The 12,837-nt window shown below is 33.9% G+C and overlaps 1 protein-coding gene across 1 annotated transcript in view; it reads left to right on the forward strand.

Annotated features, from left to right (window-relative positions):
• The window catches only part of LOC120637757 (NAD(P) transhydrogenase, mitochondrial), a 50,809-nt gene that overhangs the window by 33,121 nt on the left and 4,851 nt on the right, over positions 1-12,837 (forward strand). Inside the window, exons 27-42 of the mRNA XM_039909747.1 lie at positions 38-178; positions 868-944; positions 1,406-1,472; positions 2,482-2,627; positions 3,267-3,387; positions 3,879-3,942; positions 4,513-4,619; positions 6,033-6,118; positions 7,197-7,284; positions 7,788-7,870; positions 9,703-9,751; positions 10,396-10,485; positions 10,559-10,645; positions 11,021-11,179; positions 12,097-12,249; positions 12,331-12,493. Coding sequence (XP_039765681.1) covers positions 38-178; positions 868-944; positions 1,406-1,472; positions 2,482-2,627; positions 3,267-3,387; positions 3,879-3,942; positions 4,513-4,619; positions 6,033-6,118; positions 7,197-7,284; positions 7,788-7,870; positions 9,703-9,751; positions 10,396-10,485; positions 10,559-10,645; positions 11,021-11,179; positions 12,097-12,249; positions 12,331-12,493 — 1,681 coding nt within the window. The remainder of the gene's footprint in view (positions 1-37; positions 179-867; positions 945-1,405; positions 1,473-2,481; positions 2,628-3,266; positions 3,388-3,878; positions 3,943-4,512; positions 4,620-6,032; positions 6,119-7,196; positions 7,285-7,787; positions 7,871-9,702; positions 9,752-10,395; positions 10,486-10,558; positions 10,646-11,020; positions 11,180-12,096; positions 12,250-12,330; positions 12,494-12,837) is intronic.

Genomic DNA, 12,837 nt, shown 5'->3' on the forward strand with positions numbered 1-12,837 from the left:
AAAAACATACATATTTTACGTAATTTTTCTTTAACAGATTTTACTTCAAGTATGGCCTAATGTTAACCATTACGCAAGAACTCTCCTAAAGGAATCTATAGAACCAGCGGTAGCAGAGAGTTTGGCAAATTATAAGCTAAATGGATTTAAATTCGAGCGAATGATCTTGGGTACTATTGTAAGTTCAAACTAATTTTACTTAAACAATATCGAATTAAAATATAGTATTAGTAGGATGTTGTATTGTATCTAATTGGCGTGAATTAATGAAACAATTGGTGGCGAGCTAGACCGGATATATGGGACGTGTCGGGAGTAACGAGAGCCATTGTTTTGTGAACAATGAGATGGCAATGTTCCTTGATTGTAATAAATATTATTCAGCATACAGGCTACCTACTAGAAAATAAGTCGACCGTATTGCTATAGTACAGGCGCTATTATTCCGATAAAAGTCTATGATTTACTTTGCAGATTAAGCTTCATTTTCTATAATCCGAAATAACTACTAATATTTTACAAGCGAAACCAGACGTTCCTTCAAGATATCTACTTCAATAGTTCCATAGTAAAATTCTTTCATGACTTATCAAAATTCAAGTTAGAATTTTTTTTTTCTTTTTGACTTCATACGCCTTTGAGAATGTTAAATAATAATATAGAAATGTGTTAAAGATAAGATATTGTAACTATAAAAATGGATACACACTCCAAAGAGTATATATATATATAATAGACGTCATGGAAATCGTAATAAACCAGAATTTTCGTAAGATTAAAGTTAAATTAGCGTAGACATGTTCTAAATAGAACAATGAAAATAATTGTTTTTATGATTGCGATAACTAGAACGGAGTTTGTTTGTAGGCGCCGCGCGTTGGAGGCGTCAAAGTCTACGATAAGAACCTTTCGAGGGATGAGATCATCATGGATGTAAACTTATTGTAAGTTTACTTTCAGTTGGTACATAAATGAATCATTCATTAGTCACTATTACATGTAGGTGCGAACTAACCAAATCACTGTTGCATTTAACATTAAAGGAAACCTATTTTAATATACAAGAAATTTCATGGTACGAGAGTTAACTTAAAATTATGTTTACTTTACCACGTGTTTCTTTTTTATCGTCTTATTCTTTTATCTTAAATCCTATTTTTTCTTAGCTGTCTTATAATATAAACAACCTTTTTGTTAGTTTTTGTGTAAAGTTTATTTGGAAATTATTAAGGATATAATTAAAACACACATTACTTTTTATCTTTTTGTTTTATTTAACTTGTTTTTTTTATTTTTAAAACATACTTTATACAAAAAAGTAATGAAAATATTGTTTACATTATACGAAAAGTCAGAAAAAATGGAGTGTCGTGAATATATTATTGATGTCACATGTTCTTTTCAGCTATGCAGGGGACTGTGATATATCGTTCATACTTCAAAGAATTCGGGGAGGCATTAAAGATCTTCAGGTATGTGGTAGTTTCATAGTAAACTAGCTGAAACCGCAAACTTTAAGGACACTTTTCCTCTTTAACTACTTAACGGTTGCTTACCGATTTAAAGGAGCGAATTTAAGCTGTTAAACGATGCATTACTTTTCATATAATAAGCTCGCCAAAGAAAATCTAAATCAATAGGTGTTATTGGTGTGTGACCGCTGACATCCTTTTTATGTAGCGAGAATATAAAAATAAATAATAAATAAATATACTACGACAATACACAGATCGCCCCAAAGTAAGCGAAGCTTGTGTTATGCGTACTAAGATGACTGATGCATATTTTTATGAATAATATACATAAAACACCCAGACACTGAAAAACATCATCTCATCACACAAACATTTTTCAGTTGTGGGAATCGAACCCACGGCCTTGGACTATATCGATTTTACTCTTACAGGTGTTGTTAGGGCTGTATCTGATTTAGAGTAAAAACTATGGCATATGGTTTACTCAAAAACAGTATCAGAGACATTAATCACCCTGATATCACTCATCACGTTATATACCTATCACATGATGTACCTCCAAAGCATGTGAAGTATTATTTCGGTTTTCATTTACACGTTGTATAAAGTACATAAAATTCAAATTCAAAATTTCTTTATTCATGTAGGCCTATCACAGGCACTTATGAAGCGTTCATACATAATTGTTTACATAATTGTAACGGGATGGTGATAACTTCGTTCGCCAACTTAAATCTAAAGCTACGAGGGTTCCAAACGCGCCCTGGTCTAAGAAGAGCCCACAACAAACTTAGCCGGGTAAATTTATTTTTTTGTTATCACCATCTTCCAGTAAATTTAAATTAAGCTATGAAGCTAGAGCAATTCACACCCAAGCTTTTTTATCGTTTAAATAATCCTTAATGTTATAATAGGATTTTTCTGGCCCATAGATCCTATAGGGCCGCTTTGCTTTGAAATCTCAGTTTGCACGAATTCAGCCTCCGTCATTGATTTAACATTTTAGATACACGGTATGTTGCGCGTGGTGATGAAACCTTTGATCAGTAAAATTCCACTGGTGGGCGGACTTCAGTTGTTCTTCCTTAACAACCCTTCAATCGACTTCAACCTTGTCGGCGCTGCGGATGTTCTGGACATGCCTGGCTTTAGGTACTAATCATCATATGTATATATTATTGTTGTCATTTACAGTCCATACCGTATAACATTGTAAAATACCCTATCAGAACAGTTTATAAGTACCATGTGTACAAGCTAAACGCTACATTTACACGCAGAAAACAAAAATCTTGCTGTGAAAAAAGACTTTTTTAAATATTCTTGATCATTATCAGTACTTATTTTACAGTTTGAAGCGGTGATAGCACAGTGGGTAAGAGCTCGACTTCACTTTCGGGGGGCCGAGTTCAAATCCCAGCACGCACCTATGTCTTTTTTAAGTTATGTGCGTTTTAAGTAATTATAAATATTACTTGCTTCGGCGGTGAAGGAAAACATCGTGAGGAAACCTGCTTGCCTGAGAGGTCTACATAATGTTCTCAAAGGTGTGTGGACTCCACCAATCTGCATTGGGCCAGCGTGGACTACGGCCTTAACCCGCTTCTCATTGTGGGAGGAGCCCCGTGCCCTGTAGTGGACCGGTAATGGGTCGATATGATGATGACGATGATTTTACAGTTTTACCTTTCTACCTTTTTACAATTGATCTGTTTTATTTTTATCGTATATTTTTGAATGTAGATTTACAACCTCATCTTTCTGCATAAAATTGAGTTGTGTTATTTTCAGCGACATACTGCGCCGGTGCATTGTTGAGCAAGTAGCGAAGATGATGGTGCTGCCAAATAAGTTGCCCATAAAACTGAGCGACGAAATCCCAACGGTAGATCTACGCATGCCGGAACCGGAAGTAAGTATTGCAGTTGCACTAGTTGTTTGACGACCTAGACGTGGCGAGCGCAGTGGTTTTAAGCCGGAGATTCCGGGCTTGATTCACGGTACGGGCAATGTGGAAATTTATAATTTGTGAATTTTCTCTGGTTTGGTCAAGTGAGAGGTTGCATACGTGCCTAGTCACCATTCTACCGAAAAAGACGCACCGCTTCGCTATATAGCGTTTCTGTACGATGTCGCATAGAAACCGATTATACCATAGGGGCATGGTTTAAATATAACTGGGATACTCCCTAGGAGGTTAGCCAGCTACCATCTTAGACAGCGTCATTACTTATCATCAAGTGAGATAGCAGATATGCAGCCAAGGGCTAACTTGTGTTGAAATTAAATAAAAACAGAAAAGCTAAAAATATGCATGTTTGTCAAACTCGAAAAAACTTTAAACAAAATGAAGAAATGAAGAAATGAAGAAACATGAGAAATTACGAGAACTTTTCTTTTCAGGGTGTACTCAGGATTCATTTGGTGCAAGCTCAGAATCTCATGAGAAAAGATGTATCCATGTTGGGTGAGTACCCAAGCATACAGTTTATTCCGGACAAATGTTTCATAAGTTCCGTTTTGTTTAAAAAAACAAATTTATTTATTTATTTATATCAAACCGCTCTTTCCCGTGTACATGGAAACAAAAAATCAATAAGAATACAAGACCTTGAACCGCGTTCGCTTTCCGTCGCGCCATTATCGAACATGAGTGTCAGTTAACCCAGTTCACAGAGTTAAATAATTTATTTCCCTTATACATCCTTCGGGAAAGCAGCAAAAAGGTTCGGTGGTAAATATTAAATGATTAATGCAAACTTTTTGTTACTACTACATAACGAACAATTTTTCAATCCCTGCTTCAAATAGTTACAATTCGCCTCGCTCAAATTTGAACAGTATGAATGAATGAATACACTTTTCTTGTGCACCACATAAAAATACAGGAAAATTATAAAAAAAAAACTTGTTTACACGAAGTATACAATTAGGCGGCCTTATCGCTACATAACGATCTCTTCCAGGCAACCAATGTGTATATGATGTTTTTGATAATTTTCCATAAAAAAACAATAATACATTATTTGTTTTACAGGTAAGGGTAAGTCTGACCCCTATGCGATCATAACAGTAGGCGCCCAACAATGGAAGACCAAACATATCGACAATAACATCAATCCGAAATGGGAATTCTGGTGTGAGGTATGTCATTATCTTCATATGCAATATTTAGTAAGTTTATCTTTTACAATATTCGCACAGTTATGTTTAGTCAAAATGTTTCAAAGTAGAACTCTGTTTTAGTGACTGTTAATCTTTCGTTACTTCTTACGTTCTATATTAACCCCACGCTTGTAGATTCTATTAGCCCGGACACATCTGCACTTTTCAATTGTATTTCCAAATTTTAGGATGTGTTCATTTTTGTTCTGGTTATATGGTTCTTTGGTAAGTTCTTACAGAATTTTAACTAATTTTGTTATATTACTATCGCGGTACACAGAAATTTACACTTTTTTTGATATGCTGAGAATTTGCAAGTGTAACATACGCATTTCATGTAACGTGCAACTTACTTAACAGATTTATCTATCATTAATCATAACTACTAACAATTATTATGGTTTATGTTTCCTCTTTTATGTTGGATTAAAAGCTTTGCATGGAATCTCTTAATTATGAAGAAAGATACAAAAGTTTGAGCATCCCAATGAGTGATAAAGTTGTTTATGGCCTGTGTGTGATGAATGCCTTATTTATTCGATGTACATAGTGTCTTACCAAATTATTATATCAGTTATTTAAATCATACTTCCTGGATACTAATTAATAAAGCCTGTATTTTTGTCTGCATATTAACTTTATGTTGGCATATCTGAATTATTTTTGAATGTTTTTTTTCTGGCATGCATAATTAGGTTACATCTTTTTCCTTTAATTACTTTATTAAATACTAGTTTTAAATAACGTATATAATAATTTATAAAGTCCTGACATTCCGTTGTTATCAAAAAATGGGCAATTGATAAATTAAATATGAGTGTTATATGTTTAAAGTGGAATATTTTTTTAACCTTTTCGGTGACTTTTGTATCTTTATTCGTTTATATGATAGAAAATCTTATATCTCCGAGTAGTTACGAAATACGTTAAACAATAATGAAATTAGTACGTGATAATACCGTAAACGAAAATGTTGTCAATAAAATGTCTCATTAAGATTTTCTACTAAAAAAATATCATAATCTAACATTTGCTTTCAGTTTTTATTTTAAATCTAAATAAATTGAAAATCCGTTTTTTCAGTTAATACTCACGACCTCAAAATTATGACAAAACTTTTACTAAATTAAACTAACATGCGTTTTATTCTACTTCAAAATTATTTGATGAAATAATAATTACTTTGGGTCCCACGTGTGCGATTTTTTTTTTGTAATTGATTTGATGTGGTTAGACAGAAACTTTGATTATTTTATTGGTTTTTACTTTTAACACTAACATAACTATATGCCTATTATACTTACGCTTTATGAAACTGCCTAAAAGTGTTAGAGAAATGATTTTGTTTTCCTTACTTATGTTTGCGTGGGACTTTGCGTGTTTGGCGTAAAGGCGCGTATAATGCAATCGCTGGGTCAAGCGTTGGAAATAGAAGTGTTCGACAAGGATGAGGGCAACGACGATGACAAGCTCGGCAGGTGAGTGCGGTGGAGGCCACAGTTCCTTCGGTGGTGGAAAGCAGGAGGGTAGGTGCTAAATGCTAAATGCAACTTCTCCTTTATTAGTATGTAAATAACGTTCAAAGTTTTGAAGCAAACGTCGGAAGATTTCGCATATTTGAACTAAGCAAGCTTGTATGCCTGATAGAAATTGTAGTGGGGCGATTGTATGCTTTTGATACTTATATATTTTATAGAATACTTAGCTCACAATTATTGTGCGGTGAAACAAAATGTGAAACATATAAATTTCACTGTAACTATATGTGTAAGTAAGTTCGATAACTAAAAAGATTTTTAATTTTTTTCCATTTTCTTGTACCGTACAAATTGCTTTTGGTGTAAATAATTTTGTCCTGAAAATGGTTGAACATTGCCTTTTTTTTTAAAGTAATTAATGATATATTTTTATCTTAAACCTTTGGGTGCAATGTTCTTACGTTTTCAACTGTTTTCGCAATGCTCGTGCTTATCTGCCTATTTATACATTTTTATACCATTATGTTTTTATAAAGTGTACTCTTATCGATAAGTAAGTATCAGGTCTCTTGGCAGATTGTGTATTTTTCAAACATTGAATGGGCCATCAATTTATTTTTTCAGTGTTTTAAGGTAGAAACCTATTTGAGAAACAAAGGACACGGTTTGAATTTAAATTTTATTTTATTACTTTAGGTTTAATCAAAATTTGACAAATTAACCTTCGAAAATTGATTGAAATTAAGATATGAATAAAGACGGAGGTTCACAAGGACAACATACCTCAAAAGAGCTTTCATCCAGAAGCCCTCGAATTTATTGGAATTGGAAGACTGTACTAGTAGATGTCTATTCACTAAGTCCCCAAAGTTATTTAGTTATAAAATATAAGCGTAAAATTGCACGAACTTTAAATCAATGTAGTAAAGTAAATCGTAAGTCCGACTACTAAAACGGATGGTTAGGATCTTATGAATGTTCCCATGTGGCCAGAACTGTAAACAACGTTATAATAAGCCTTAAATTACTTGAGATGTAAGTTTTAATGTATTGTAATTTTTCCAAAGGCGCTAATAAGTTCAAGAAAGGGTCAGGTGATGCAGTGCGAGGTGTGGGACTGGGACCCGGGAATGGGCATTGAGAATGATGACTATCTCGGCAGGTCCGTTCAGCCCTTAGAGTCTCAAGCGCCTCACACATCTTTGCCATGTTGTTTTGCGTGACCCGCTTTAAGAATCTTCATATCACCTGTACAAGCCCTGTAATGTACTAGAAACGATGAATATTCGAATTTCGAACACCCATCATCGAGCTTAGATTTGTATAAAAACATTATATAGGATTGTAGCAGGCTATATGTGGATTCGTAAATGTTTGTTTCCATTAAAACAGATATTATTTACATCTCAAAATGGGTTTCGTGATTTTGTGTGGTTATTTTTGGCGTTTACACATTTGGCTAGACAACGACTAGATGATTTTGGTCCTAATCGTAATTTTAATGTTTTTTTTAAATGTTTATTTATGTATATGTCTTGCACATAACATTATTTTACTGACATTTTCCCTAAAGCAAGCGTTATTGCTAAACTAATAATTCTAATACGAGGTTTACGTTGTTTTGCGCTTTAATTATTTTGTGTGTATATAATGTGGTGGGTTGTGACAGTCTGTGCTACGCCAGAGCGTGACGAGCGCTACCGTTCAACTTTTCGACTGGGACCGGGCGGGGAAGGATGAGAAACTGGGCAGGTCGGTTGCCTCAACCATGTACGAGTAGTCATCGTCATAAAGCACATGCATGCACACTGCATGTGCGGCAGTTGTGTTCATACATGCAATATCAATTTCCCGGCACCAACGTAGATTGGCTGTTAAATAATATATTTTTTAGAAATCTAAGAGTTGCGGTTTAATCTTGTTTTGTTCACTTAGAATTTGACGACAAGCTTAATTATTTGATCTCTTAGCATATAAATGATCCAATATAAAAAATGACACTTAAGAATATAAAAAAAAGCCTAAGATAATATTAGAAAACAAGTAAAGGTAACTGTTGGGAATTTGGATGATACAAAGTCTGGGTACTAGACTTAAAAGAAGAGACTGTATTCAATTCTTTACTAAAGTATTCCAACAGATTTTTGCTCTTATCTTACGATTGATCCTCGACGCCAAGAAGGTTAAAAGAATAATTTATAATGCCCCTCAGCCCTCAGCTATGTAATTAACATTATTGACTTGGTTTTACTTGGTACTTATTGAGATTGATAAATGGAACCAATGGCCGTTCCATTCGCCAACCAAACCGATGGCCTAGAACCAACACTACGACTTTAGTAACAAAAGAGACAAGCTTATAATGAGAAATGCTCAAATCTTTTAAAAGGGTATTATTAACAAGGACTCGTTTTAAGTTTCGGGTTGAAGGGCGCGAGTCTTTTGGAAAACTATTCTGTACTGTTGATATCTTTGTAAAAACAAGACTATTTTTACTGATATTTTAAGGGAATTCACAAAATTGTACCTAATTAAGTATTTTACGTTTGCTTTTTCGTTGGTAAGTCACTTTGTTTCATGTCATTTATTTTCTAATATTCAAATCGAACTAACTCTTACATAATCATTTAAGGTGCTAAAATTACATGCGAGTACTTTACAAGTGTTGCGTAAAGTTTTAAGTGCTTAGAAGCAGGTTCCGCTCTCAAAAATTAAAAAAAAATTGAACTGAACTGTAAAATGATGTTGATAAAAGAAATCTGCTGAGTTTCTTGCCGGCTCATCTCGGTAGAATCTGCCTTCCGAACCGGTGGAAGAGTCACACAAACAGACTGACTTGAAGTTTCAATAGTGCTTATAATCTAGGCCTACTTGGAATAAATGAGTTTTGTGATAGGTATATTCGATTTGATTTTGAGTGATATTACTCAAAAAGCCATGTAGCAATAAGGGTGATTAAATCCATCAACATGAACGCTTCATCACGTTCAGCACCCTATTGATACACACAGCCCTCACATCTTTGGCGGATATGTCGCCTTAGTACTTTAAGGTAGCTATAATACTACGGTTATTGAGTATTAAGGTAATTTCAATCATTATATCACTTTCATTCGGAGTTTTTCGTAAGGACGAAACGTAAAATAAAACATACGGTCCTTAAATTTTATGACGCTTTCCAGTATTTGGCGGTTGGCCATACATTAAAATGTAGAAATCAAAATTTAAAACAAAAAACCACGAAATTTCAAAAATCATTTAAATTATTTACCAGCACGACTGTCACATTTTCGTGTAATTATAAACTAATTAATAAACTAATATAATAAACATACACCATTTAAATACCCTAATATAAAAATTTTCATCCACATTACATTTCATCAACATATTGTAGTAACAAAATTTTGGTTTATTTTTCTAACCTCATATGATACTAACAAATCGAGCAAAATTGTTGTACATATTTCATTTTTAAATTATGTTAACAGCGCCAGTTGTTTGTATTTTAACATCTTGAATATTTTTTATCATTTTTGTGACTTACTTTTTATCAAAATAATGTAATTAATTTTATTTCACAGATGCACTTTAGACATCTCTCAAGTTGTTCGCGCCGGCCGTCTTGATACGGTAAGACAATTTTTTAAATCATATTTTAAGACTTATTTAAAAACTGTATTTACATTACAAATATATGTAACTATATTTTTATTGCAATGGTTTATTTGTTTTTATTATAACACATCTCATATATTTTTAAGTCAAAATAAACTGGTTAATACCAGTATGTATTGACTTAAAATGTATGAGATAATAGTGACAATTCTGTTGTGCACAGATCTCTAAGCTAAATTGGCATGTCCAAAAAATCGTTCCTTTCCGAGACAAACTATCCACACCTAAGAACAATTTAGGCCCGCACGTCCGGGAAATCGGCCGCCTTTTATAAATATATTCATTAACGGCGCCTCTTATACAACAGAATCAGGTTCCATTGCATAGTAGCTGCTTCGTTGGTCTAGGGATTGTTCAACAACAGTCAACGGGTAATGCCAACTCTTGCGCTTTGGAGAGCACTTTATTCCATCGATCCTAGTTATTATCGTTGGCTTAAGGATTTTGAAGTTATTAAAAATGTGGATGTCAAAACTGCAAATTCCGCTATTATGAGAGATGGGATCTGAGAAGGACGGTGATTAATTATTTATACATGGTATTAATTAATTAATCACCGTATTTAATTTATACATGGTATTTATTTATATACATTTCAGTGGCAAACGCTTCAGCAAGCGAAAACAGGAAAAGTGCATTTGCGTCTATCGTGGCACAGATTATCTACTGATTTACTGGACCTAAGTCACGTAAGTATACAATACATTTGTATCTTCACAAAGTTTGAAAAGTATAGACATGTAATATAATGTTTTTTTTTAGGCTATTACAGAGACACAGCTAGTGAAGAACGCAGAACTTAGTTCGGCTGTCGTATCTGTCTACATCGATTCTTGTAAGAATTTACCGGTAAGTTCAGATAAATAAGGTAGGAAATATATATCATATCATATCTAATTTATTCGGTGCGAGGAAAGTTTACTAGAACTCAAAATTTTATAAATTATGATACCTACTTCTTTATTTATAAAGATTTTATATATTCAAATATATATTATTTCGACCTCTCATTTATATAATTCATAATAACGGTAGCGTTTGGTCCAGAATTAGGAATCAAAGAATATTATTTGTCTAGCAGCCTTTTTTTTTCTATTCTAAATTCAATACTCTTAAAGTTTGAGTAGGAAACAATACAATATGTCAATATTACACAGAATTAAGTAGGTAATGTGAAAACTATTTAATTGGTTTATTTTGACTGAATAAATTGGTAATGTACAGAATGCACGCGCACAATCTCGCCCGGACCCATATCTCACAGTAACGGTGGGCAAAAAAACTGAGAACACAGCAGTGCAGATGCGAACCGATAGCCCCGTCTACGAGATAGGCTATTCGTTCCTGGTTCAGAATCCAGAAATTGATGTGCTGGATATAAAGGTAACTATAATACCTTTCTTTGACTTCTTAATAGCTCGAAGTTTCGCTGAGGCGAATAAACGTATCACTAGAAACTGCTATTTCAAAGTACTTTAGTAACTTACTAAACTTGTACGCATTGCTTAAACATATCTACGCTATATAAATATATAACAAAAGGCCATTTAAAATCAAATTTATAAATTTGTTTTTAAATGGCCTTTTGTTAAAATGTCTCACTATTTGCTCGTTGAAACACAGTTTATACTTGTTCAGTAGTCAATGAACAAGTGGATTTGTTTTACCATTACACATAGGTATTTTGCGATGTAAATGTAAATGTAAATAAATATTGCCCGACTAAATTGCAAGACGTTAGCCAGAAAAATTGGCCATCTACTTATGGCGTAGACATCTTCCTAAATCCAAACTCAAATTAAATAAACATAACTGAATCAACACCTAGTTTTAGTTATTCTTTGAAGTCCACTAGAACTTCCAAATGAAACGACTAAAGATCCCAGGCGGTATCTGCGGGCTGCTTGATACTCTACTGTCAAGTAATCATTTCAGAAAAATTACTGAAAAACTTATAATAGGTAGTTTTTATTTCTATTGGAGCCGTAACATAAAACCTTTCCTTCGGCAATCACAGGGCTGGTAATTGCAAAATCCGAATTGTGTGTAGGAGAATCTTAATTCTTCAGGCATCAGGTTTGAGGTCGCAACGATATAGCTCGCCAACTCCCATGTCAATCTTGCCGCGTTTCTAATCGGTGTTCATGTTTCAATTATTTTGTTGTAAGAACTTATCGAAAGTTAAGTGTAGCGATTTTTCTTTAGGTTGACGTATTTATTTTGCTGCACAGACTACGACTGTCACATGGTTTTTATTATTTTAACATGAAAGTTCTTTTATAATCGATCCTTCTTTCTAGGTTATGGATCAAAAAACAGGCAATCAACTCGGACAGCTAACGTACGGAATATCCACATTGTTAAAACAAAACAATCTAATAATGCTGAATCAACCGATGAACTTACAAAAATCTGGCCCTGAATCCAAAATCATCTTAGCCATGCAATTAAAGGTGAGTGAATATGAAAATCTGCAATTCTTTTTTAAGTGTCTGCCAAAGTGTAAAACTAAGTGGTGGTTTCGTTAATAATAGATACTTAAAGAAGCAATTAGAGAAGAGGACATCGACGAGGAGTCGCCATCCTTACCCGCTGAGCCGGAAACCCAGCCTCCCAACCCCAAGCCCATCGAGACCACAGATGGACCTGCGAATGTACCTTCAAATGTTCCAACACCGCCTGGTATGGCATATCTTGGTATGATCTTTCTAGTTTAAAAAATATTTCGATATATATAATCATTAGCGGACCCTGCAGACGTCAACCTGGGTTAAATCAGCGCCATTTACGGATCTAATTGTATTTTCAATCTTAAAATACACACACAAAATTTCATCGGTCCAGCTGTTAAACACACATACATAAATACACAAGAATTATATATATTAAGAAGAGTTCGAAAACATAATCTCAGAATTCCAAACGTGCCTTATACAAACGCAAAACAACCTGAGACGGTTATAGTTTTCTATCCGGGTACGACACAGGTATTTGGTCACATTTTCTCTCTCTTTTTGCGTCCTACGTCAACGGTTTGGGGC

The sequence above is a fragment of the Pararge aegeria genome, chromosome 4 (assembly GCF_905163445.1).
Source record: "Pararge aegeria chromosome 4, ilParAegt1.1, whole genome shotgun sequence".
Lineage (NCBI taxonomy): Eukaryota > Metazoa > Arthropoda > Insecta > Lepidoptera > Nymphalidae > Pararge > Pararge aegeria.